General features: G+C 55.3%; 1 protein-coding gene across 7 annotated transcripts in view; it reads left to right on the forward strand.

The window, feature by feature from the left end:
• Positions 1-26947, forward strand: part of P2RX7 (purinergic receptor P2X 7) — a 77311-nt gene that overhangs the window by 2632 nt on the left and 47732 nt on the right. For 2 of the 7 annotated variants that reach the window (XM_075568217.1, XM_075568218.1), the window contains exons 2-3: positions 9364-9496; positions 25677-25748. In XM_075568217.1, coding sequence (XP_075424332.1) covers positions 25728-25748 — 21 coding nt within the window. In that variant the 5' untranslated portion in view covers positions 9364-9496; positions 25677-25727. Of the gene's footprint in view, positions 1-4264; positions 4511-9363; positions 9497-11444; positions 11520-25473; positions 25578-25676; positions 25749-26947 lie in introns of those variants that run through there. The other 5 variants (XM_075568215.1, XM_075568214.1, XM_075568219.1 and 2 more) reach the window with 5 other exon arrangements.

Consider the following 26947-nt stretch of genomic DNA (forward strand, 5'->3'; position numbering starts at 1 on the left):
CTTGTCTTGAAACTATTAGTAATAGTAAAGAGACGGTCAATTTTCTGGACGTGATGGTTTCTGTCACAGGAAATAAGTTGATCGCTGATCTTTATGTGAAAGAAACAGATAGTAATAGTTTATTGCAGGCAGACAGCTTCCATCCGCATGGGTTAAAAACAGGGCTACCATTTAGCCAACTCTTACGAGACAAGCGGATTGTGAATGATCCTGAACTATTACCCAAACGTGCGGCAGCAACTTCCAGCGCTCGCAAGCGTCCGGGCATTAACCGGGCACGGTATCCCTATTGAAGGCAACAATATCCATTGCAGTTTTCACAGCTTGCCTAGTTTAGTCTAGTTACATGCCACCTCTCACCGATTTAAAACAATTACCAGTCCCATAGGCTTTCATAGGGTCCCACCAATAAAAATATTTTTCCTCTTTTTTTAAATGCCATTTTCCAGTTCATGAATCCCACTGTTTTTTGTCCTTGAAGGGTGACGTTTCTGCTGTTATCTGTAGAGTATCCCAAAGTAAAAAGAAAATGTCGGTCAGAAATATTATTTTCATTGTTATATTTTAACTTAATGGTATTTAAAAAGTCATTGTTTATATTTTTGGCACACTGGGTGATGGAGCTGGTGAGAGGGTGCAGCCCCGGTCTCCTTGTTGGCTAAAGCTGATATACAGTAGATCCACTTTTCGCCTGTTCACCTGGCATTTTAACCATTTGTTGTGAGTTCAGGAAGGGGGGTTTTGTTAACCCTTGTTTGCGGTGATGTTCCATTTCCTGTTGTTATTTGTAGCTTTTTAGTTCATTTTTTGATTGGTTGGGTGGTTCTGAGGCTGCTCTTATTTAACTAATAGGAGCTAAGGAAAATGATCTGGGTGGCTCAGTTGGCCAGAAAAATGACGTGAAAGCAGTTGCAGTCCATAGCGGGTCACCTAGCTATTCCCTGTAATGTTATGCCGGTGGGGCGTGTCTTTATCCGGAGGCTAGCTGTGACGTCGGCAGGCATTTAGAAGCCACATCACTTCATCAGGGTTAGATAGCAATGAGGGATACTTGACAGATTGGCAAGTGCTCTTGGACTCATATAATGGCAGGGCGCCGTGACTTGAGCCAGAGGTGACTAGCAACATGCTGGAATTCTTTATCGATGCAGCACACTTACGGCAGACCGGTAGGATTCAGCCTTATTTCAGGGGGTGCTGGTGTGTGCGAAAAGATGGTGAGACACGTGGGTGGAGGTAGGACTGATAAGGAACGTAACGTTTTTTTGACTTGTTTCCGGGTGGGGGGGGGGGGGGTCGTTGAGCTTTGGGTCCAGCAACTTGCTAATAATAGCAAGGTTTTTTTAATTCAGACAACATGGGTGTAGTTTCCGAAATTGGGTCGTCACCTAGTTTGTCCCATTTCTTGCACTTGTTGAAGGAGATTTGTTTTGATTTGTCTGTGTTTTAACATACATTTTAGCGCTAAGCCTGTGCACGGTGTGTTTAACGACATTGTTGATTCGCTGTCTTTTTACTGTAAGATCTCTTTATTCAGGATATGTGGTGAGTTGTGACTGTCCCGATCCTGGATTTAGAAGAGGGATGTGCTCAGGGAAGGATTTGTTGGCCCTGCCGAAGTGGCTAACTTACATCTTAGTCCGAATGGCCCGAATTCCTGGTTGGGTTTGGGAATCTGGTTGGCGAGGATCTCCGTATTGGAGGCTATAGTAGCCGAGGGAAGTGCCGGGCTTCCAGAACTATTGCGGATCAGGAAGTTCCTGGAGGAATCCAGGGGTTAGCCGAGACCTGTCATTGTCAAGAAACATTGGATATTTTAGGGGGAAGGGGGCATGACTGGAGGGTCGAGTCCAGACCACAAAGGGCTTTGTGTATGGGCGAAGGGGTTAAGTGGGATCTGGAGTGGGGTACAGCAGGGGGGCGCAAACTTTTTTCCCTGCGCCCCCCTGCCGGCTGTCCCCTCACTCCCGCGCCCCCCCCAACCCCAACTTACCCTCGCACCGGCGTAATGACGTCACGTTGCCATAGCAACGTGACGTCACATGACCTCGCAGCGTCATTTTGACGCCACGTTGCCATGGCGACGCCGGGAGGAAGCCGCCGGAGCCACGGGTAAGTATGGTTTACAGAGGCCCTGCAGCTCCCCCGGCACTTAATTTAAGTGCCTTCGGGAAGCGCGCGGGGCCTCTGTAAACCCCGCGCCCCCCGTCGGCAGTCTCGCGCCCCCCCTGGGGGTCGCGCCCCACAGATTGCGCACCGCTGGGGTACAGGACGGCAAGAGAAGAGGGAACCACACGGGGGGTATAAAGCAGGCCCCCGCGGCCTCCCGTGTACCACTGACGTTTCTGCAGTCCCTCCATCTTGGCGTTTTATAAAATTGTGCAATAAACAGCTGGTGGGGTGCACTCAACCTGACAAACCCAAGGGAGAGACGTATAACAGGTATATGGGAATCAGACATTTGGTTGCGGCTGTCCAAGTCTCCGCTGGCATTCGGCCACAAAGGACCCTCTACCGCTGGACACTCAGCCACCGACCGCGTAGTCAAGGTAAATTAATTTAAGGGTTAATTTAGCGGTATGGGTAGAGCGGGTTAAGGATAGGGGTTTTAGGGTAAGGTGTTAGGTTTTTAGGGTAGGGAATTAGGGTAAGGGGTTTATGGTTTTTAGGGTAGGGGATTAGGGTAAGGGGTTATGGTTTTTAGGGTAGGGTTTCTTGAACTTGCTGGGATTCCATTTGTTTATCAAGGTGTTTATCAAGGTAAGTCCCGAACCCTAGTCCTTATCCCAAAAACCCTAATCTTAACCCCTAATACTAACGCTACCCCCTACCCTAAATACCGTAACTCTTTACCCTAACCCCCTACCCTAACCGCTAAAACCCCTAACATAATCCCCCTACCCTAACCGCTAAAACTCCTAACATAATCCCCCTACCCTAACCGCTAAAACCCCTAACGTTATCCCCCTACCCTAACTGCTAAAACCCCTAAAGTTATCCCCTACCCTAACCGCTAAAACCCCTAAAGTTATCCCCCTACCCTAACTGCTAAAAACCCTAAAGTTATCCCCCTACCCTAACCGCTGAAACCCCTAAAGTTATCCCCCTACCCTAACCGCTAAAACCCCTAAAGTTATCTCCCGAACCTTATTGTAGAAGCAGCCGGTCGTGGATTGGCCCTTTGCGGCCAAACCCCGGCGGGGACTTGGTCACGGCGAGACGGCCGCCACCCCATGTCCCGTTCCGCAGCCCTGACGTCCGTCGCGTAATCACTTAAGGCCTCGTTCAAGGTGCTGGCTTCGGGGGCAGGGCGTGCTGACGTGCGTGCTGCCGTGAGCAACAAAGTATTCAATTTGAATACTTATTGTCAGGGTAGCTACTGCCCTGCCTCCGAAGCCAGGAGTTGCCGCTGACGACAGCTTCAGTAAACGAAAATTTCGTTTCTTGGAGCTGAAGCAGCGTCACGGGGACCAAGGCAGCCAATGAAATCATTCTTCAGAATGATTTCATGGCTGCAGCTTGGATACTTTACCCTGCCGCCTGTAGCCCCGCCCCCTCCCCAACGCTGAAAAGTCTGCTGGGAGATAATCACATGTCGCCCAGCAAACTCCCAGCACTGCCTCCCGCACGCAACCCCTCCGAGTCCTCAGCTGGCTCCCTGAACGAGCCCTAATAACTCTTTCAGTGCTCACGCATTGTGCCGCAGAGCCCTCTGACACCAAAATGACTTAATTGATGGGAGAGTTTCCACCATGAGTCATGCATCTCTCTGCAAAAGTTGTACAAATCTGTGTCTTTAATTGGTGGGGTTTATGGGAGGGCAGAGGAAAGATGCAGCAGCCCTTGCTGAGAGTGCCTGAAAGTGCATGTGCAAACAGTCTGTACAAGGGAGCGGGCAGTGTGGCTTTCTTTGCCCTCTGCCTCAGTTCTGCAACTTAGTTTCAGTATAGCAGCTATCACAGAAGAAGCAGATACTGCTGCAGCCTGAGCCCTGCAGCCTGAGCCCTGCAGCCTGCGCCCTGCAGCCTGCGCCCTGAGCCCTGCAGCCTGCGCCCTGAGCCCTGCAGCCTGAGCCCTGCAGCCTGAGCCCTGAGCCCTGCAGCCTGAGCCCTGCGCCCTGCAGCCTGCGCCCTGCAGCCTGCAGCCTGCGCCCTGCAGCCTGAGCCCTGCAGCCTGAGCCCTGCAGCCTGCGCCCTGAGCCCTGCAGCCTGAGCCCTGCAGCCTGAGCCCTGCAGCCTGAGCCCTGAGCCCTGCAGCCTGAGCCCTGCAGCCTGCGCCCTGCAGCCTGCGCCCTGCGCCCTGCAGCCTGAGCCCTGCAGCCTGCGCCCTGATTCTGCGGCTGCTGAGGCTGGTCAGGCTCTAATGTCATCATAATGACCCGCGAAAGTCCATCTTCGGGGACCGGAGCAGGTTGTTTTTCCTATAAAACGAACAAAGAGGTTCGCATAGAAAGCCAGTGCCTTGGGATCACCTACTACATCCTAATTGCGCTGTTAATACTAGTCTTGGGGTGAGTATAGACAGAAATACGTTTATTTCAAGTACCCGCGTGTTTCCGGCACTTTGCTTGTTGTTCGAGTGTTCAGTGACTGGTTCGGAGGGAAGACATGTGCCACATTGTAGCACCTGTTAAAGCAGCAAAACACGTGACATCTTATATGCTTGTTTGTTTGTTTTACAATAGACTAGCTGAGAGCCCCGGCGTTGCCCGGGATGTGTGTGGTGTGGGTGTGGCATTTGGGTGGGGAGTGGTCCACGCGGCCCATGGCGGTGTGCGGTGGTACTGCTGCTGTGGCTGTACTGATGGTGATTGTATCGGTGTGCTGATTTGGGAGGGTTTGGTGCTGATGTGGGGGTGCGGATGTGGGTGTGCCGATGGGGGAGGTGCAAAGGTGGCGATGTGTGGGTGCTGATGGGGGCTGAGAATGGCGGGGAGCCGAGAATGCCAGTGTGCTGGGGGGGCATGGGATACCGGTGTGCTGATGTGGTAGTGCTGGGGATAGTGTGTGTGTGTATACATGTTTGTGTGTATACATTGTATGTGTGTGTGTATATACATGTGTGTGTGTGTGTATGTGTACATGTGTGTGTATACATGTGTGTGTGTATACATGTGTGTGTATGTATACATGTGTGTAGGTGGAGGTGGTGGGGAAGGGGGTGAGGTGGTGGGGAGGTGGTGGGAAGGGGGGGGAGGGGGGGAAGGGAGGGCGGGAAGGGGAGGGAGGGGGAGGGGGGGGTGGAGGGAAGGGGGGGTGGAGGTGGTGGGAAGGGGGGTGGAGGTGGTGGGAAGGGGGGGGAGGTGGTGGGAAGGGGGGGGGGAGGTGGTGGGAAGGGGGGGAGGTGGTGGGGGGGAAGGGGGGGAGGTGGTGGGGAGGAGGGGGGAAGGGGGTGAGGTGGTGGGGAGGAGGGGGGAAGGGGGGGAGGTGGTGGGAAGGGGGGGGAGGTGGTGGGGAGGGGGGAGGTGGTGGGGAGGGGGGAGGTGGTGGGAAGGGGGGGGAGGTGGTGGGGAGGGAGGGGGGAAGGGGGGGGGAGGTGGTGGGGGGGAAGGGGGGGAGGTGGTGGGGGGGAAGGGGGGGAGGTGGTGGGGAGGAGGGGGGGAGGTGGTGGGGAGGAGGGGGGAAGGGGGGGAGGTGGTGGGAAGGGGGGAGGTGGTGGGGGGAAGGGGGGGAGGTGGTGGGAAGTGGGGGTGGGAGGTGGGGGGGGAGGAAGGGGGGAGGTGGTGGGGAGGAAGGGGGGAGTTGGTGGGGAGGAAGGGTGGGAGGAGGGGGAAAGGGAGGGGGGAAGGGGGGGAGGTGGTGGGGAGGAGGGGGGAAGGGGGGGAGGTGGTGGGAAGGGGGGAGGTGGGGGGAAGGGGGGGGGAGGTGGTGGGAAGGGGGGGAGGTGGTGGGAAGGGTGGGAGGTGGTGGGAAGGGGGGAGGGGGGTGGAGGGGGGAAGGGGGGGGAGGTGGTGGGGAGGAGGGGGGAAGTGGTGGGAAGGGGGGGTGGTGGGAAGGGGGGGGGTGATGGGAAGGGGGGGAGGAGGTGGGGAGGGGGGGTAGGTGGTGCGAAGGGGGGGAGGTGGAGGGGAGGTGAAGGGGGTGGGGGGTGGAGGGGAGGTGAAGGGGGGGTGGAGGGGAGGTGAAGGGGGGGGGGTGGAGGGGAGGTGAAGGGGAGGTGAAGGGGGGGTGGAGGGGAGGTGAAGGGGGTGGAGGGGAGGTGAAGGGGGAGGGTGGAGGGGAGGTGAAGGGGGGGGGGGTGGAGGAGAGGTGAAGGGGAGGTGAAGGGGAGGTGAAGGGGGGGTGGAGGGGAGGTGAAGGGGGTGGAGGGGAGGTGAAGGGGGAGGGTGGAGGGAGGTGAAGGGGGGGTGGAGGGAGGTGAGGTGAAGGGGTGTGTGGGGAGGTGAAGGCCGCTCCCTCAGCCGTCCAGCAGCTCCCACGTGGATGTGAGGCGGGAGGCAGCTTGTTGTGGCCGCTCCCCCGCTGTGTCCCGGGCGCTCGCTCCTCCGCTGACTGTAGCGGCGGGGAGGGGGTGGAGGGGAGGTGAAGGGGGGTGAGGGGTGGGTGAGTGGAGGTGAAGGGGGGTGAGGGGTGGGTGAAAGGGGGTGAGGGGAGGTGAAGGCCGCTCACTCACCCGTCCGGAAGCTCCCACGTGGATGTGAGGCGGGAGGCAGCTTGTTGTGGCCGCTCCCCCGCTGTGTCCCGAGCACTCGCTCCCCCGCTGTGTCCCGGGCACTCGCTCCCCCGCTGTGTCCCGGGCACTCGCTCCCCCGCTGACTGTAGCGGCGCCGGGGGGGGAGGGGGTGGAGGGGAGGTGAAGGGGGGTGAGGGGTGGGTGAGTGGAGGTGAAGGGGGGTGAGGGGTGGGTGAAAGGGGGTGAGGGGAGGTGAAGGCCGCTCACTCACCCGTCCGGAAGCTCCCACGTGGATGTGAGGCGGGAGGCAGCTTGTTGTGGCCGCTCCCCCGCTGTGTCCCGGGCACTCGCTCCCCCGCTGTGTCCCGGGCACTCGCTCCCCCGCTGACTGTAGCGGCGCGGGGGGGGGGGGGGAGCTGAAAGCGCGGGAAACAGGGAGACACAGGGAGAGGAGGAGGTGCGCGCGGGTGTGGAGGCTGATGTTCGGGGAGGAAGAGGCGGAGGCTCCGGGACCGGCGGGTATGTGAGCCCCACCCCCCGGGTTATACATGCCCCACCCCCCGGGTTATACATGCTGCTAATGTACACCCCCCCCCCCTACTGTGTGTGTGTTCCTGTGTGTGTGTCCCTGTGTGTGTGTGTCCCTGTGTGAGTGTGTGTCCCTGTGTGTGTGTGTGTTCCTGTGTGTGTGTTCCTGTGTGTGTGTCCCTGTGTGTGTGTCCCTGTGTGTGTCCCTGTGTGTGTCCCTGTGTGTGTCCCTGTGTGTGTCCCTGTGTGTGTGTGTGTTTGTGTCCCTGTGTGTCCTTTGGCCCGTCACTCCGCCTCAGGCCAATGAGAGGTGTGCGGGGGCGGGCCAAGGGACCAATCAGATTTCCCCTAGGGACACCGGACATCCAGGCAGGCAGGCAGGCAGGCAGGCAGGCATACAGTGCTTTCACTAATATAGTATAAGATCATATCTGTAGTATTAGATAATACTTAGTGCAATTTTTTTTAAATTATTATTATTCAAGTCTAAATGCCATATTTAATAAGTTTGAAAGCATCCTTTGATTTCTATAGCAGGCTTTAGCCAACCCCCCCAGGAGTGCAAGATATTTGCAACACTTTGTGGTAATTTGTTGTCAATGCTCCCTGCAGTTAGAGCTGCAAACTGTAACAATAGATAATGTTACCTTGGTAATATCAGGATACATTGTAGCTGCTGAGTTACACAGACTGGAGGATTTGATTGTAACTGAAAGGTGGCCATTATGTTAGGCACACAATCAAGAAATAAAGGGGCAATGTAATATTGGTGCCTGCTCTAACAAGCTCACTGCTTGTGAGGAAGGGGGGGAGGGGTCCGACAGTATATGGAGTTTATTTATTTATTTTGAATGTAGAGAGCGTGTAGGAATTAGGGAGGACACGCTTCCCAGACCTACCGAGAACATATAGGTTGTAGGTGAGTTTATTTTAGGGGTTCTATGAAAGGGGGTGCTCAGTGCAGGAGCGCGCGTGGGAAGGGAAGAGATCTCGCACCTTTCCCTGTTTTGAATGTTGGCGAGTTGATTTGGGTAACGTGTATTGTGTCACAGCGCCGGGGCAGCCTTGCTGGGTGGGTTGGATGGGTCAAGCAAAAAGCTATAGGGAGTTTAAGTAGGGCGTGGAGGCACAAGGAACTGAGACGGAGGAGGTCAACAGTTCTTGTTTAAGGGGTGCGCTAAGGTTATGCACCCCTTACTGGGGGTCAGCCAGAGTAATGGCCGGATGTGTAAGGATAGGTTAGAAGGGGTATCCAGCAAGGACTTATGTTATATGTATATGCAAGGACTTATGTTATATGTTATTTTAATCTTCGGGCCAATAGGAAGCTACAACGGGTGGCTTTGGGCTTTCCTATTGGCTCGCATCACGCGGGAGAGTTTAACCACCATTTGTGTTTCCCCTGGAGGGGACTGGAACTGGCTACTTTTACAGGCAAGCATCAGGGGGTCCCTGGGGCTGAAAGTAGCACATTCCAGTGTTGGGGACCGCACGGTTCAGCTTTAGGGACCCCACGGTTCCCCAACGTGGTAAAAAACAAGTGGTTGACAAAATTGGACAGGGGGACCCGGCTGCTTTAGGAAATTTGCAAGACTGAAAAGTTTGTTCAAATACTATTTTGTCATTCGCAAAGGAATAAAACGTCTCTACGTTTCCCCCACGCATGCATATCTCACCCCTCTGGCAGTGAAGGGGTTAATCGGATGGGGGGAGGATTCATGTGCAGCGGCGGATTAGAAGACCCGCCACCCCAAGGCACTTACATGTGGCGCCCTCCTTCTCCTTCCGAATCGCAGAGTCAAATGACGCCGCGGACGTCACCAATGTGCCGTCACGTGCTGTCGCGTTGCCATGGTAACGCGAGGTCATGCCATCGCTACGAGACACCATGTGACATCACATTGGTGACGTCCGCGGCGTCATTTCACGCTGTGATTCGGAAGGAGGAGTGCGTCAGCGAGGAGGCGGCCGCCACTTGTAAGCGCCTTCCCATCAGGCCCGAGAGCGAAGCAAATGTATACGAGGGCGGACATTTTTGGCGCCCCAAAATGTTGCTTCCCTAGGCCCAGGCCTAACGGAAATCCGCTACAGATAATGTGTCCGCATTTTGATTTCCCCTGGTGCTTGTTCCGCGCCCGTCACGGGGAACGCAGGTTTCCTGGTGAGGAAATAGTACAAGGATACGTTCTTTTTAAATTCCTTATTTTATTTCATCGCCTGCAGTGTGATCGTGATTACTGCTAAGGGCTATCAAAAAAAGGTGCCGCCTATCAGTTCCGTCCACACGAAGGTAAAAGGGGTCGCAGACGCCGATTCCCGGATCTGGGACACTGCGGAATATACTATTCCATCCCAGGTGAGTCACGTCGCATTAAACAGGTGTGGTTTAACCTGCAATTCTGTGAAAGGGGCATTGGTGGCTCCATGAAAAAAAAGATTCTGTTATAGCAGATATTTAATAATTTCATCCAAAAGCTGATTGGAGGGTGGCTCTTCCTATCTTGTTGAAGCTCACCCCCTCCCATATTTAAGTGGTTAAAAGCTCACTCCATAGCATCTCCCACTCTCAGGGGAACTTGCTTGCTTGCAGTGTGATTGTGACAATCTAATACAGAGTGCTTTTCCTGGTAATGTACAGGTTAACAAAAGCTTCAATCAGACTTAGAACTACAGTGTACTGTATACAACTAATTTTGACAGATTTATTATAAATCATTCTTCCTGGCAATGCACAGGTTATTAAGAATTTATATTAGTGTTAGGGACCCTTGAGATGTGGTCTGCCGTGCAGTTGGCTCAGGCGCTCACAACATTTTGGCCAAAATGTTAAACTAAAAGACCATTTTATTTAATAGATATCTATACATATATATTTCGGCACCGTGTATAGGTTTCACTGGATGTGCACTGAGCTCTGTCTGTGTTTCATGTTCTGTCTCTGGTTTTAAATATATATTGCCATGCTCAGTAGCACTCATCTGTGACACTTATATGCTTATATATATGTTGTGGTTATTTTGGGGGTTCAATATGAGCTTGCAGGTGTCCTTTATGTTTTAGTTAGTGATAGAGTTAGCTAGTAAGATAAGTGTTAGTGAGGCATATAGGTTTAGTGTTAGGAATGAGATGTGTGTGTATTTGTTAATTTCCGGTAATTCATTCATTGTGTTCGGCAGCGAGAGGCAGATTTTTCCGCCACATACCCATTGCCCCCGTTGCATATCCACAATGACCAGCACCTCGGTATTGCCAAATGCCGAGAGTAAACAAGCGAAAGAAGAACGGGAATCTGGTCCCCAATAATAATTTCCCATTTTATTGTGATTCATTAAAAAAAAAAACACAAAATCCATTTGCCACGGAGATAAAATCCTACAAATAGCGTTTCGTGATCCAGTTCCGTCTTTCACTTGTATGTCCTTAGCAGGCTGAAAAGCACTGCGTTAACCCCTTGCTTTCATGTCATATTTGTGAACATCAGGTAAGGGTTTTAACTCTTTGAGTGCCGGGAGAAGGGGGGTGGGGCACCTTCAGTCCCACTTTGCTAAAACGCGCAGGGTTATTCTGACGTAGTTTAGTGCGTGGGAATTCTCGTTAGGAATGACTTGGGTAATTACTATATCCCTTGCAGTCAGCTCACCGGGACATGATGTAGGCCAAAGTAACGCTGGCGTGTGCCGACATGCTGCGGTTTTGAAGTACAGTAGCAGTTCATCTTCAATATGACACATGTCTTAGGATGAAAGCGAGTTGGTTCTGCGCAGGAAGGCATGTCGGTCGGTATGAGAGGCGTCACAGGCTCGTGCTTCTTACCAGCTATGGAGGAAGGCATATTGCATCTGCATTCACTAACTCAGGGGCGCTCAGCGCCAGTCCTCCAGAACCCCCAACAGGTCAGGTTTTCAGGCTATCCCAGCTTTAGCATAGGTGGCTCAGTCTTCAACTGAGCCTCTGATTGAGCCATCTGTGCTGAAGCAGAGACTGATTGAGAGATCCTGAAAACTTGACCTGTTGGGGTATCTTGGGATCTGGAGTTAAGAATCCCTGATCTAGACTACATTGAATATTTTAAATTTAAATAAAGAAATATGGTAGGTAAAAAACATTTCTCCCTCTCCCAGTTAGTATTACTGCCCCATTCCTAATAATTTCAAAGTCACTATATAAAGTTTCTTGTTAATCCCTAAAATAATTGTGCCACAAGTCAGTACCTGTGAGTTCCTACACAAGAATAGCCCTGCCTATTATATACTAGCTATAAGTAGCCGGCTTTGCACGTGTTGCAGTACTCTGGAGTCATCTTTTCCATTGCAGACGGAAAACTGTGAATCAATCGATAATGGCGCCCTCTTTAACCCGATCAATAATTCCACCTTCCAGTGAGTGAGGCTGCACCCCCAGTCACTGAGACTCCCACCCCAACCCCACTCACAGACTCCTACACCAACCCGTCACTGAGAGCTCCACCCCAACCCCCACTCACAGACTCCTACACCAACCCGTCACTGAGACTCCCACCCCAACCCCCACTCACAGACTCCTACACCAACCCCCACTCATAGACTCCTACACCAACCCCCAGTCACTGAGACTCCCACCCCAACCCCCACTCAGACTCCTACACCAACCCCCCCTCACAGACTCCTACACCAACCCCAGTCACTGAGACTCCCACCCCAACCCCCACTCAGACTCCTACACCAACCCCCACTCACAGACTCCTACACCAACCCCCAGTCACTGAGACTCCCACCCCAACCCCCACTCACAGACTCCTACACCAACCCCCACTCACAGATTCCTACACCAACCCCCAGTCACTGAGACTCCCAACCCCCACTCACACACTCCTACACCAACCCCCCCTCACACACTCCTACACCAACCCCCAGTCACTGAGACTCCCACCCCAACCCCCACTCACAGACTCCTACACCAACCCCCACTCACAGACTCCCACCCCAACCCCCACTCACAGACTCCTACACCAACCCTCACTCAGACTCCTACACCAACCCCCACTCACTGAGACTCCCACCCCAACCCCACTCACACACTCCTACACCAACCCCCAGTCACTGAGACTCCAACCCCCACTCACAGACTCCTACACCAACCCCCAGTCACTGAGACTCCTACACCAACCCCCACTCACAGATTCCTACACCAACGCCCAGTCACTGAGACTCCAACCCCCACTCACAGACTCCTACACCAACCCCCAGTCACTGAGACTCCAACCCCCACTCACACACTCCTACACCAACCCCCACTCACATATTCCTACACCAACCCCCAGTCACTGAGACTCCCAACCCCCACTCACACACTCCTACACCAACCCCCACTCAGTCTCCTACACCAACCCCCAATCACTGAGACTCCCACCCCAACCCCCAGTCACTGAGACTCCCACCCCAACCCCCACTCAGACTCCCACACCAACCCCCAGTCACTGAGACTCCCACCCCAACCCCCACTCACAGACTCCTACACCAACCCCCAGTCACTGAGACTCCCACCCCAACCCCCACTCACAGACTCCTACACCAACCCCCAGTCACTGAGACTCCCAACCCCCACTCACACACTCCTACACCAACCCCCCACTCACATATTCCTACATCAACCCCCAGTCACTGAGACTCCTACACCAACCCCCAGTCACTGAGACTCCCACCCCAACCCCCAGTCACTGAGACTCCCACCCCAACCCCCACTCACAGACTCCTACACCAACCCCCACTCAGTCTCCTACACCAAACCCCCAGTCACTGAGACTCCCACCCCAACCCCCAGTCACAGACTCCTACACCAACCCCCACTCAGTCTCCTACACCAACCCCCAATCACTGAGACTCCCACCCCAACCCCCGTCACAGACTCCTACACCAACCCCGAGTCACTGAGACTCCCAACCCCCACTCACACACTCCTACACCAACACCCAATCACTGAGACTCCCACCCCAACCCCCACTCACAGATTCCTACACCAACCCCCAGTCACTGAGACTCCCACCCCAACCCCCACTCACAGACTCCTACACCAACCCCCCTCACACACTCCTACACCAACCCCCAGTCACTGAGACTCCCACCCCAACCCCCACTCACAGACTCCTACTCCAACCCCCCCTCACACACTCCTACACCAACCCCCAGTCACTGAGACTCCCAACCCCCACTCACATACTCCTACACCAACCCCCCCTCACACACTCCTACACCAACCCCCAGTCACTGAGACTCCTACACCAACCCCCCCTCACACACTCCTACACCAACCCCCACTCACAGACTCCTACACCAACCCCCCCTCACACACTCCCACACCAACCCCCAGTCACTGAGACTCCTACACCAACCCCCCCTCACACACTCCTACACCAACCCCCAGTCACTGAGACTCCTACACCAACCCCCCCTCACACACTCCTACACCAACCCCCAGTCACTGAGACTCCTACACCAACCCCCCCTCACACACTCCTAAACCAACCCCCAGTCACTGAGACTCCAACCCCCACTCACAGACTCCTACACCAACCCCCAGTCACTGAGACTTCCACCCCAACCCCCACTCACACACTCCTACACCAACCCCCACTCACATATTCCTACACCGACCCCCAGTCACTGAGACTCCCAACCCCCACTCACACACTCCTACACCAACACCCAGTCACTGAGACTCCCAACCCCCACTCACACACTCCTACACCAACACCCAGTCACTGAGACTCCCAACCCCCACTCACACACTCCTACACCAACACCCAGTCACTGAGACTCCCACCCCAACCCCCACTCACAGACTCCTACACCAACCCCCAGTCACTGAGACTCCCACCCCAAACCCCAGTCACAGACTCCTACACCAACCCCCACTCAGTCTCCTACACCAAACCCCCAGTCACTGAGACTCCCACCCCAACCCCCAGTCACAGACTCCTACACCAACCCCCACTCAGTCTCCTACACCAACCCCCAGTCACTGAGACTCCCAACCCCCACTCACACACTCCTACACCAACCCCCAATCACTGAGACTCCCACCCCAACCCCCACTCACAGATTCCTACACCAACCCCCAGTCACTGAGACTCCCACCCCAACCCCCACTCACAGACTCCTACACCAACCCCCTCACACACTCCTACACCAACCCCCAGTCACTGAGACTCCTACACCAACCCCCCCTCACACACTCCTACACCAACCCCCACTCACAGACTCCTACACCAACCCCCCCTCACACACTCCCACACCAACCCCCAGTCACTGAGACTCCTACACCAACCCCCCCTCACACACTCCTACACCAACCCCCAGTCACTGAGACTCCTACACCAACCCTCCCTCACACACTCCTACACCAACCCCCAGTCACTGAGACTCCTACACCAACCCCCCCTCACACACTCCTACACCAACCCCCAATCACTGAGACTCCAACCCCCACTCACAGACTCCTACACCAACCCCCAGTCACTGAGACTTCCACCCCAACCCCCACTCACACACTCCTACACCAACCCCCACTCACATATTCCTACATCGACCCCCAGTCACTGAGACTCCCAACCCCCACTCACACACTCCTACACCAACACCCAGTCACTGAGACTCCCAACCCCCACTCACACACTCCTACACCAACACCCAGTCACTGAGACTCCCAACCCCCACTCACACACTCCTACACCAACACCCAGTCACTGAGACTCCCAACCCCCACTCACACACTCCTACACCAACCCCCAATCACTGAGACTCCCACCCCAACCCCCGTCACAGACTCCTACACCAACCCCCAGTCACTGAGACTCCCAACCCCCACTCACACACTCCTACACCAACCCCCAATCACTGAGACTCCCACCCCAACCCACAGTCACAGACTCCTACACCAACCCCCAGTCACTGAGACTCCTACACCAACCCCCCACTCACAGACTCCTACACCAACCCCCCACTCACATATTCCTACACCAACCCCCAGTCACTGAGACTCCTACACCAACCCCCAGTCACTGAGACTCCCACCCCAACCCCCACTCACAGACTCCCACACCAACCCCCAGTCACTGAGACTCCCAACCCCCACTCACACACTCCTACACCAACCCCCCACTCACATATTCCTACACCAATCCCCAGTCACTGAGACTCCCACCCCAACCCCCAGTCACAGACTCCTACACCAACCCCCACTCACAGACTCCCACACCAACCCCCAGTCACTGAGACCCCCAACCCCCACTCACACACTCCTACACCAACCCCCCACTCACATATTCCTACACCAACCCCCAGTCACTGAGACTCCTACACCAACCCCCAGTCACTGAGACTCCCACCCCAACCCCCAGTCACAGACTCCTACACCAACCCCCACTCAGTCTCCTACACCAAACCCCCAGTCACTGAGACTCCCACCCCAACCCCCAGTCACAGACTCCTACACCAACCCCCACTCAGTCTCCTACACCAACCCCCAATCACTGAGACTCCCACCCAACCCCCGTCACAGACTCCTACACCAACCCCCAGTCACTGATACACCAACCCCCACTCACACACTCCTACACCAACCCCCAATCACTGAGACTCCCACCCCAACCCCCACTCACAGATTCCTACACCAACCCCCAGTCACTGAGACTCCCACCCCAACCCCCACTCACAGACTCCTACACCAACCCCCCCTCACACACTCCTACACCAACCCCCAGTCACTGAGACTCCCACCCCAACCCCCACTCACAGACTCCTACCCCAACCCCCCCTCACACACTCCTACACCAACCCCCAGTCACTGAGACTCCCAACCCCCACTCACACACTCCTACACCAACCCCCCCTCACACACTCCTACACCAACCCCCAGTCACTGAGACTCCTACACCAACCCCCCCTCACACACTCCTTCACCAACCCCCACTCACAGACTCCTACACCAACCCCCCCTCACACACTCCTACACCAACCCCCAGTCACTGAGACTCCCACCCCAACCCCCACTCACAGACTCCTACACCAACCCCCACTCACAGACTCCCACCCCAACCCCCACTCACAGACTCCTACACCAACCCTCACTCAGACTCCTACACCAACCCCCACTCACTGAGACTCCCACCCCAACCCCACTCACACACTCCTACACCAACCCCCAGTCACTGAGACTCCAACCCCCACTCACAGACTCCTACACCAACCCCCAGTCACTGAGACTCCTACACCAACCCCCACTCACAGATTCCTACACCAACGCCCAGTCACTGAGACTCCAACCCCCACTCACAGACTCCTACACCAACCCCCAGTCACTGAGACTCCAACCCCCACTCACACACTCCTACACCAACCCCCACTCACATATTCCTACACCAACCCCCAGTCACTGAGACTCCCAACCCCCACTCACACACTCCTACACCAACCCCCACTCAGTCTCCTACACCAACCCCCAATCACTGAGACTCCCACCCCAACCCCCAGTCACTGAGACTCCCACCCCAACCCCCACTCAGACTCCCACACCAACCCCCAGTCACTGAGACTCCCACCCCAACCCCCACTCACAGACTCCTACACCAACCCCCAGTCACTGAGACTCCCACCCCAACCCCCACTCACAGACTCCTACACCAACCCCCAGTCACTGAGACTCCCAACCCCCACTCACACACTCCTACACCAACCCCCCACTCACATATTCCTACATCAACCCCCAGTCACTGAGACTCCTACACCAACCCCCAGTCACTGAGACTCCCACCCCAACCCCCAGTCACTGAGACTCCCACCCCAACCCCCACTCACAGACTCCTACACCAACCCCCACTCAGTCTCCTACACCAAACCCCCAGTCACTGAGACTCCCACCCCAACCCCCAGTCACAGACTCCTACACCAACCCCCACTCAGTCTCCTACACCAACCCCCAATCACTGAGACTCCCACCCCAACCCCCGTCACAGACTCCTACACCAACCCCGAGTCACTGAGACTCCCAACCCCCACTCACACACTCCTACACCAACACCCAATCACTGAGACTCCCACCCCAACCCCCACTCACAGATTCCTACACCAACCCCCAGTCACTGAGACTCCCACCCCAACCCCCACTCACAGACTCCTACACCAACCCCCCTCACACACTCCTACACCAACCCCCAGTCACTGAGACTCCCACCCCAACCCCCACTCACAGACTCCTACTCCAACCCCCCCTCACACACTCCTACACCAACCCCCAGTCACTGAGACTCCCAACCCCCACTCACATACTCCTACACCAACCCCCCCTCACACACTCCTACACCAACCCCCAGTCACTGAGACTCCTACACCAACCCCCCCTCACACACTCCTACACCAACCCCCACTCACAGACTCCTACACCAACCCCCCCTCACACACTCCCACACCAACCCCCAGTCACTGAGACTCCTACACCAACCCCCCCTCACACACTCCTACACCAACCCCCAGTCACTGAGACTCCTACACCAACCCCCCCTCACACACTCCTACACCAACCCCCAGTCACTGAGACTCCTACACCAACCCCCCCTCACACACTCCTAAACCAACCCCCAGTCACTGAGACTCCAACCCCCACTCACAGACTCCTACACCAACCCCCAGTCACTGAGACTTCCACCCCAACCCCCACTCACACACTCCTACACCAACCCCCACTCACATATTCCTACACCGACCCCCAGTCACTGAGACTCCCAACCCCCACTCACACACTCCTACACCAACACCCAGTCACTGAGACTCCCAACCCCCACTCACACACTCCTACACCAACACCCAGTCACTGAGACTCCCAACCCCCACTCACACACTCCTACACCAACACCCAGTCACTGAGACTCCCACCCCAACCCCCACTCACAGACTCCTACACCAACCCCCAGTCACTGAGACTCCCACCCCAAACCCCAGTCACAGACTCCTACACCAACCCCCACTCAGTCTCCTACACCAAACCCCCAGTCACTGAGACTCCCACCCCAACCCCCAGTCACAGACTCCTACACCAACCCCCACTCAGTCTCCTACACCAACCCCCAGTCACTGAGACTCCCAACCCCCACTCACACACTCCTACACCAACCCCCAATCACTGAGACTCCCACCCCAACCCCCACTCACAGATTCCTACACCAACCCCCAGTCACTGAGACTCCCACCCCAACCCCCACTCACAGACTCCTACACCAACCCCCTCACACACTCCTACACCAACCCCCAGTCACTGAGACTCCTACACCAACCCCCCCTCACACACTCCTACACCAACCCCCACTCACAGACTCCTACACCAACCCCCCCTCACACACTCCCACACCAACCCCCAGTCACTGAGACTCCTACACCAACCCCCCCTCACACACTCCTACACCAACCCCCAGTCACTGAGACTCCTACACCAACCCTCCCTCACACACTCCTACACCAACCCCCAGTCACTGAGACTCCTACACCAACCCCCCCTCACACACTCCTACACCAACCCCCAATCACTGAGACTCCAACCCCCACTCACAGACTCCTACACCAACCCCCAGTCACTGAGACTTCCACCCCAACCCCCACTCACACACTCCTACACCAACCCCCACTCACATATTCCTACATCGACCCCCAGTCACTGAGACTCCCAACCCCCACTCACACACTCCTACACCAACACCCAGTCACTGAGACTCCCAACCCCCACTCACACACTCCTACACCAACACCCAGTCACTGAGACTCCCAACCCCCACTCACACACTCCTACACCAACACCCAGTCACTGAGACTCCCAACCCCCACTCACACACTCCTACACCAACCCCCAATCACTGAGACTCCCACCCCAACCCCCGTCACAGACTCCTACACCAACCCCCAGTCACTGAGACTCCCAACCCCCACTCACACACTCCTACACCAACCCCCAATCACTGAGACTCCCACCCCAACCCACAGTCACAGACTCCTACACCAACCCCCAGTCACTGAGACTCCTACACCAACCCCCCACTCACAGACTCCTACACCAACCCCCCACTCACATATTCCTACACCAACCCCCAGTCACTGAGACTCCTACACCAACCCCCAGTCACTGAGACTCCCACCCCAACCCCCACTCACAGACTCCCACACCAACCCCCAGTCACTGAGACTCCCAACCCCCACTCACACACTCCTACACCAACCCCCCACTCACATATTCCTACACCAATCCCCAGTCACTGAGACTCCCACCCCAACCCCCAGTCACAGACTCCTACACCAACCCCCACTCACAGACTCCCACACCAACCCCCAGTCACTGAGACCCCCAACCCCCACTCACACACTCCTACACCAACCCCCCACTCACATATTCCTACACCAACCCCCAGTCACTGAGACTCCTACACCAACCCCCAGTCACTGAGACTCCCACCCCAACCCCCAGTCACAGACTCCTACACCAACCCCCACTCAGTCTCCTACACCAAACCCCCAGTCACTGAGACTCCCACCCCAACCCCCAGTCACAGACTCCTACACCAACCCCCACTCAGTCTCCTACACCAACCCCCAATCACTGAGACTCCCACCCAACCCCCGTCACAGACTCCTACACCAACCCCCAGTCACTGATACACCAACCCCCACTCACACACTCCTACACCAACCCCCAATCACTGAGACTCCCACCCCAACCCCCACTCACAGATTCCTACACCAACCCCCAGTCACTGAGACTCCCACCCCAACCCCCACTCACAGACTCCTACACCAACCCCCCCTCACACACTCCTACACCAACCCCCAGTCACTGAGACTCCCACCCCAACCCCCACTCACAGACTCCTACCCCAACCCCCCCTCACACACTCCTACACCAACCCCCAGTCACTGAGACTCCCAACCCCCACTCACACACTCCTACACCAACCCCCCCTCACACACTCCTACACCAACCCCCAGTCACTGAGACTCCTACACCAACCCCCCCTCACACACTCCTTCACCAACCCCCACTCACAGACTCCTACACCAACCCCCCCTCACACACTCCCACACCAACCCCCAGTCACTGAGACTCCTACACCAACCCCCCCTCACACACTCCCACACCAACCCCCAGTCACTGAAACTCCTACACCAACCCCCCCCTCACACACTCCTACACCAACCCCCAGTCACTGAGACTCTTACACCAACCCCCCCTCACACACTCCTACACCAACCCCCAGTCACTGAGACTCCAACCCCCACTCACAGACTCCTACACCAACCCCCAGTCACTGAGACTTCCACCCCAACCCCCACTCACACACTCCTACACCAACCCCCACTCACATATTCCTACACCGACCCCCAGTCACTGAGACTCCCAACCCTCACTCACACACTCCTACACCAACACCCAGTCACTGAGACTCCCAACCCCCACTCACACACTCCTACACCAACACCCAGTCACTGAGACTCCCAACCCCCACTCACACACTCCTACACCAACCCCCAATCACTGAGACTCCCACCCCAACCCCCGTCACAGACTCCTACACCAACCCCCAGTCACTGAGACTCCCAACCCCCACTCACACACTCCTACACCAACCCCCAATCACTGAGACTCCCACCCCAACCCACAGTCACAGACTCCTACACCAACCCCCAGTCACTGAGACTCCTACACCAACCCCCCACTCACAGACTCCTACACCAACCCCCCACTCACATATTCCTACACCAACCCCCAGTCACTGAGACTCCTACACCAACCCCCAGTCACTGAGACTCCCACCCCAACCCCCACTCACAGACTCCCACACCAACCCCCAGTCACTGAGACTCCCAACCCCCACTCACACACTCCTACACCAACCCCCCACTCACATATTCCTACACCAATCCCCAGTCACTGAGACTCCCACCCCAACCCCCAGTCACAGACTCCTACACCAACCCCCACTCACAGACTCCCACACCAACTCCCAGTCACTGAGACTCCCAACCCCCCACTCACACACTCCTACACCAACCCCCCACTCACATATTCCTACACCAACCCCCAGTCACTGAGACTCCTACACCAACCCCCAGTCACTGAGACTCCCACCCCAACACCCACTCACAGACTCCCACACCAACCCCCAGTCACTGAGATTCCCAACCCCCACTCACACACTCCTACACCAACCCCCCACTCACATATTCCTACACCAACCCCCAGTCACTGAGACTCCCACACCAACCCCCAGTCACTGGGACTCCCACACCAACCCCCACTCACAGACTCCTACACCAACCCCCACTCACAGACTCCTACACCAACCCCTACTCACAGACTCCTACACCAACCCCCACTCACAGACTCCTACACAAACCCCCAGTCACTGAGACTCCCAACCCCCACTCACACACTCCTACACCAACCCCCCACTCACATATTCCTACACCAATCCCCAGTCACTGAGACTCCCACCCCAACCCCCAGTCACAGACTCCTACACCAACCCCCACTCACAGACTCCCACACCAACCCCCAGTCACTGAGACCCCCAACCCCCACTCACACACTCCTACACCAACCCCCCACTCACATATTCCTACACCAACCCCCAGTCACTGAGACTCCTACACCAAGCCCCAGTCACTGAGACTCCCACCCCAACCCCCAGTCACAGACTCCTACACCAACCCCCACTCAGTCTCCTACACCAAACCCCCAGTCACTGAGACTCCCACCCCAACCCCCAGTCACAGACTACTACACCAACCCCCACTCAGTCTCCTACACCAACCCCCAATCACTGAGACTCCCACCCCAACCCCCGTCACAGACTCCTACACCAACCCCCAGTCACTGATACACCAACCCCCACTCACACACTCCTACACCAACCCCCAATCACTGAGACTCCCACCCCAACCCCCACTCACAGATTCCTACACCAACCCCCAGTCACTGAGACTCCCACCCCAACCCCCACTCACAGACTCCTACACCAACCCCCCCTCACACACTCCTACACCAACCCCCAGTCACTGAGACTCCCACCCCAACCCCCACTCACAGACTCCTACACCAACCCCCCCTCACACACTCCTACACCAACCCCCAGTCACTGAGACTCCCAACCCCCACTCACACACTCCTACACCAACCCCCCCTCACACACTCCTACACCAACCCCCAGTCACTGAGACTCCTACACCAACCCCCCCTCACACACTCCCACACCAACCCCCAGTCACTGAGACTCCTACACCAACCCCCCCCTCACACACTCCTACACCAACCCCCAGTCACTGAGACTCCTACACCAACCCCCCCTCACACACTCCTACACCAACCCCCAGTCACTGAGACTCCAACCCCCACTCACAGACTCCTACACCAACCCCCAGTCACTGAGACTTCCACCCCAACCCCCACTCACACACTCCTACACCAACCCCCACTCACATATTCCTACACCGACCCCCAGTCACTGAGACTCCCAACCCCCACTCACACACTCCTACACCAACACCCAGTCACTGAGACTCCCAACCCCCACTCACACACTCCTACACCAACCCCCAATCACTGAGACTCCCACCCCAACCCCCGTCACAGACTCCTACACCAACCCCCAGTCACTGAGACTCCCAACCCCCACTCACACACTCCTACACCAACCCCCAATCACTGAGACTCCCACCCCAACCCACAGTCACAGACTCCTACACCAACCCCCAGTCACTGAGACTCCTACACCAACCCCCAGTCACTGAGACTCCCAACCCCCACTCACACACTCCTACACCAACCCCCCACTCACATATTCCTACACCAACCCCCAGTCACTGAGACTCCTACACCAACCCCCAGTCACTGAGACTCCCACCCCAACCCCCACTCACAGACTCCCCCACTCACAGACTCCCACACCAACCCCCAGTCACTGAGACTCCCAACCCCCACTCACACACTCCTACACCAACCCCCCACTCACATATTCCTACACCAACCCCCAGTCACTGAGACTCCCACACCAACCACCAGTCACTGGGACTCCCACACCAACCCCCACTCACAGACTCCTACACCAACCCCCACTCACAGACTCCTACACCAACCCCCACTCACAGACTCCTACACCAACCCCTACTCACAGACTCCTACACCAACCCCCACTCACAGACTCCTACACAAACCCCCACTCACAGACTCCTACACCAACCCCCAGTCACTGAGACTCCCACATCAACCCCCACTCAGACTCCTACACCAACCCCCCACTCACATATTCCTACACCAACCCCCAGTCACTGAGACTCCTACACCAACCCCCAGTCACTGAGACTCCCACCCCAACCCCCACTCACAGACTCCCACACCAACCCCCAGTCACTGAGACTCCCAACCCCCACTCACACACTCCTACACCAACCCACCACTCACATATTCCTACACCAATCCCCAGTCACTGAGACTCCCACCCCAACCCCCAGTCACAGACTCCTACACCAACCCCCACTCACAGACTCCCACACCAACTCCCAGTCACTGAGACTCCCAACCCCCACTCACACACTCCTACACCAACCCCCCACTCACATATTCCTACACCAACCCCCAGTCACTGAGACTCCTACACCAACCCCCAGTCACTGAGACTCCCACCCCAACCCCCACTCACAGACTCCCACACCAACCCCCAGTCACTGAGACTCCCAACCCCCACTCACACACTCCTACACCAACCCCCCACTCACATATTCCTACACCAAACCCCAGTCACTGAGACTCCCACACCAACCCCCAGTCACTGGGACTCCCACACCAACCCCCACTCACAGACTCCTACACCAACCCCCACTCACAGACTCCTACACCAACCCCCACTCACAGACTCCTACACCAACCCCTACTCACAGACTCCTACACCAACCCCCACTCACAGACTCCTACACAAACCCCCACTCACAGACTCCTACACCAACCCCCAGTCACTGAGACTCCCACATCAACCCCCACTCACAGACTCCTACACCAACCCCCACTCACAGACTCCTACACCAACCCCCAGTCACTGAGACTCCCACCCCAACCCCCACTCAGACTCCTACACCAACCCCCACTCAGTCTCCTACACCAAACCCCAGTCACTGAGACTCCCACCCCAACCCCCACTAGACTCCTACACCAACCCCCACTCACAGACTCCTACACCAACCCCCAGTCACTGAGACTCCCACCCCAACCCCCACTCACAGACTCCTACACCAACCCCCACTCAGTCTCCTACACCAAACCCCAGTCACTGAGACTCCCACCCCAACCCGCACTCACAGATTCCTACACCAACCCCCAGTCACTGAGACTCCCAACGTAAATTACAGTGACATCCATCCTCCCTTAGTGACCTTCCTCCTCAGTGATGAGTGATCCGGGTCCCTGTCTTATTTCTACATGCTCTCATCCTCGCCAATCACATACAACTTCACCTCCTTGTGGAGTAAACCCCTCTAACCTAATACCCATCCCCTGCCACCCTCCCTCCTCTCTCCCCATCCCCTGCCACCCTCCCTCCTCTCTCCCCATCCCCTGCCACCCTCCCTCCTCTCTCCCTTTCTCCTGTGCCCTTTGGAATGCTCGCTCCCTCTCTAACAAGTTCCTCTCTGTGCATGACTTCTTTCTCTCTCACTCTCTGCTCCTATTTGCTTTAACTGAGACCTGGCTCACTCAGTCTGACTCTGCTCTGGAAGGTGCCCTCTCTTATGGTGGCCTTTCTTTCTCCCACAATCCACGCCCTGATGGCAGGGGTGGAGGCGTGGGGCTCCTCCTCTCCTCTCTCTGCCACTACCACTACCGAACCCTTCCTATTCCTCCCTCTCTTACCTTTCCGTCCTTTGAGGATAGACTGTCCAGCTTTTTTCTCCTCTCCATGTAACGGTCATCTATTGCCCACCTACCTCTACTAACCCCCTTCTGCCTTTCTCTCTCACTTTGAATCCTGGCTCTCCTTGTTTCTCTCCTCAGACTCTCCTGTTCTTCTCCTTGGGGACTTCAACTGCCATATTGATGACCCGTCTCTCCCTTGGGCTTCCCGCTCTCTCTCTCTAACCTCTTCTTTTGGCCTTCAACAGTGGACTGTATCCAGCACCCACAAGGATGGCCACTACCTAGACCGGGGGTTTCACTCCAAACTTCTCGCTCTCTGATTTCTCCTTTTCCCCTTTTCCTCTTTCTGACGATCATCTTATGACGCTCTCTCACTTCTCCATCTCCATCTCTCCGTTTGTGCAGAGACCTGTGCTCTATTAATCAGATTACATCCGTGTTAAACTCCTGGAACCTGTCAAATCAGACTGGCTGTCCTGAGGAAGAGAGGAGAACTCGCCAAAGCTTGTCTTATAATATCTAGTGTTAGTCCAAATAAAAAAGTTATCACCTAACGTATGAAATATATGGGATTATGCTTTGTTCTCACAACACAATTTCTTACGTGTTTTCCTTTATTCCAGGGACCCGGCTCGTTTTTCGTTCTAACTAACATCATCAAAACAGAAAATCAAATGTTAGGAACTTGCCCAGAGGTAACGGCATCTCCTTAAATACAGTACGTTCAGAGACAGAGGGTCCTCCAACGCGTTTCTCTGCCCTCAGGGGTCTTCCTGTTGTGTGTGTATAACAGAGAACCCCTACCCTGATGAAGGCCTTTATGGTGGAATTGTGGCTTTTTCGTTATGTAAAATAAACACAATTTTGTATTGAAATGCTGTACAGCTTGGGGAGCCTGGGGATCTTCCCAACTGTAACCGAGAAGGGGTGTGAATTAAACTACTGGGGGGCAGAAAAGTGCAATGGAAATATATCCAAGAAAGAGACCATTGTTTTGTGCGCCATTTTCTCTTTGATGCATCTACTGCACCAAATATACAGGACCAAGAACACCTTTTTTTGGGGAGAATAAACACATTGTATTTTGGTTTTCTTAGAGGTTTTATTCCCTGCTGCTTGTCACAGGTGTTAACGGTCCGGTTCTAGCTAGGTTTTTTCTTCTAGGCTTGAAGCAGGGGGTCTCCAGAGCCGAACACGGGGTAATTTCAGCTCCGGGGTTAAAGGTAGCACTTCACAATGACAAAGAAAACAGAAATGGTGATAATAGCGCTAAGAACTAAACAATACTTATTGGTGCGAAATAATAAACACTTGAATACCTTAAAATAATAAAGGCAAGGCTGCCAAGAGATACTGACCCAAAAACAAAGTCAGTCATAAACACCAAAAACAAAATACAAACCGGCGCAGAAAATTCTCCAAAGATAGTCTATTGGGGATCCAATTGGACCGGGACACACAGATCCACTTCTAGTCTTGTGCTTCTAAAGTTGTGGCCACGACCGGATGAGACGTGATATGTGGAGTCAAGCAGAAAGATAAACCATAGTGCAAACTGATAACAAGAGGGACATACAGTACAAACACTAAACGAACAACAGATGAAACGTAGTGCAACCTGCTACTATGAGGACATACAATACAAACACGAGACAAGCAACAGAGACAAATACAGGCAAGGCTGACTAAATGGAAGAGCTACTTTTAATAAACAAATAGTGGTAAAATACAGTTAGGAACACAACAGCAGGCAGCTGATCCGGTTGTTCTAAAACCAAACTCCTACTCACGACAAGTCAGAGGTAAATGTGCGGTGGATTATGGGCGTGAGAATGCAGCAGCTCGTCCACCAGTAGCGTCTGGCTGATTTTGAAAGCAACTTCGGCGCTACAAC

The sequence above is a fragment of the Ascaphus truei genome, chromosome 13 (genome assembly GCF_040206685.1).
Source record: "Ascaphus truei isolate aAscTru1 chromosome 13, aAscTru1.hap1, whole genome shotgun sequence".
NCBI classification, from domain to species: Eukaryota; Metazoa; Chordata; class Amphibia; order Anura; family Ascaphidae; genus Ascaphus; species Ascaphus truei.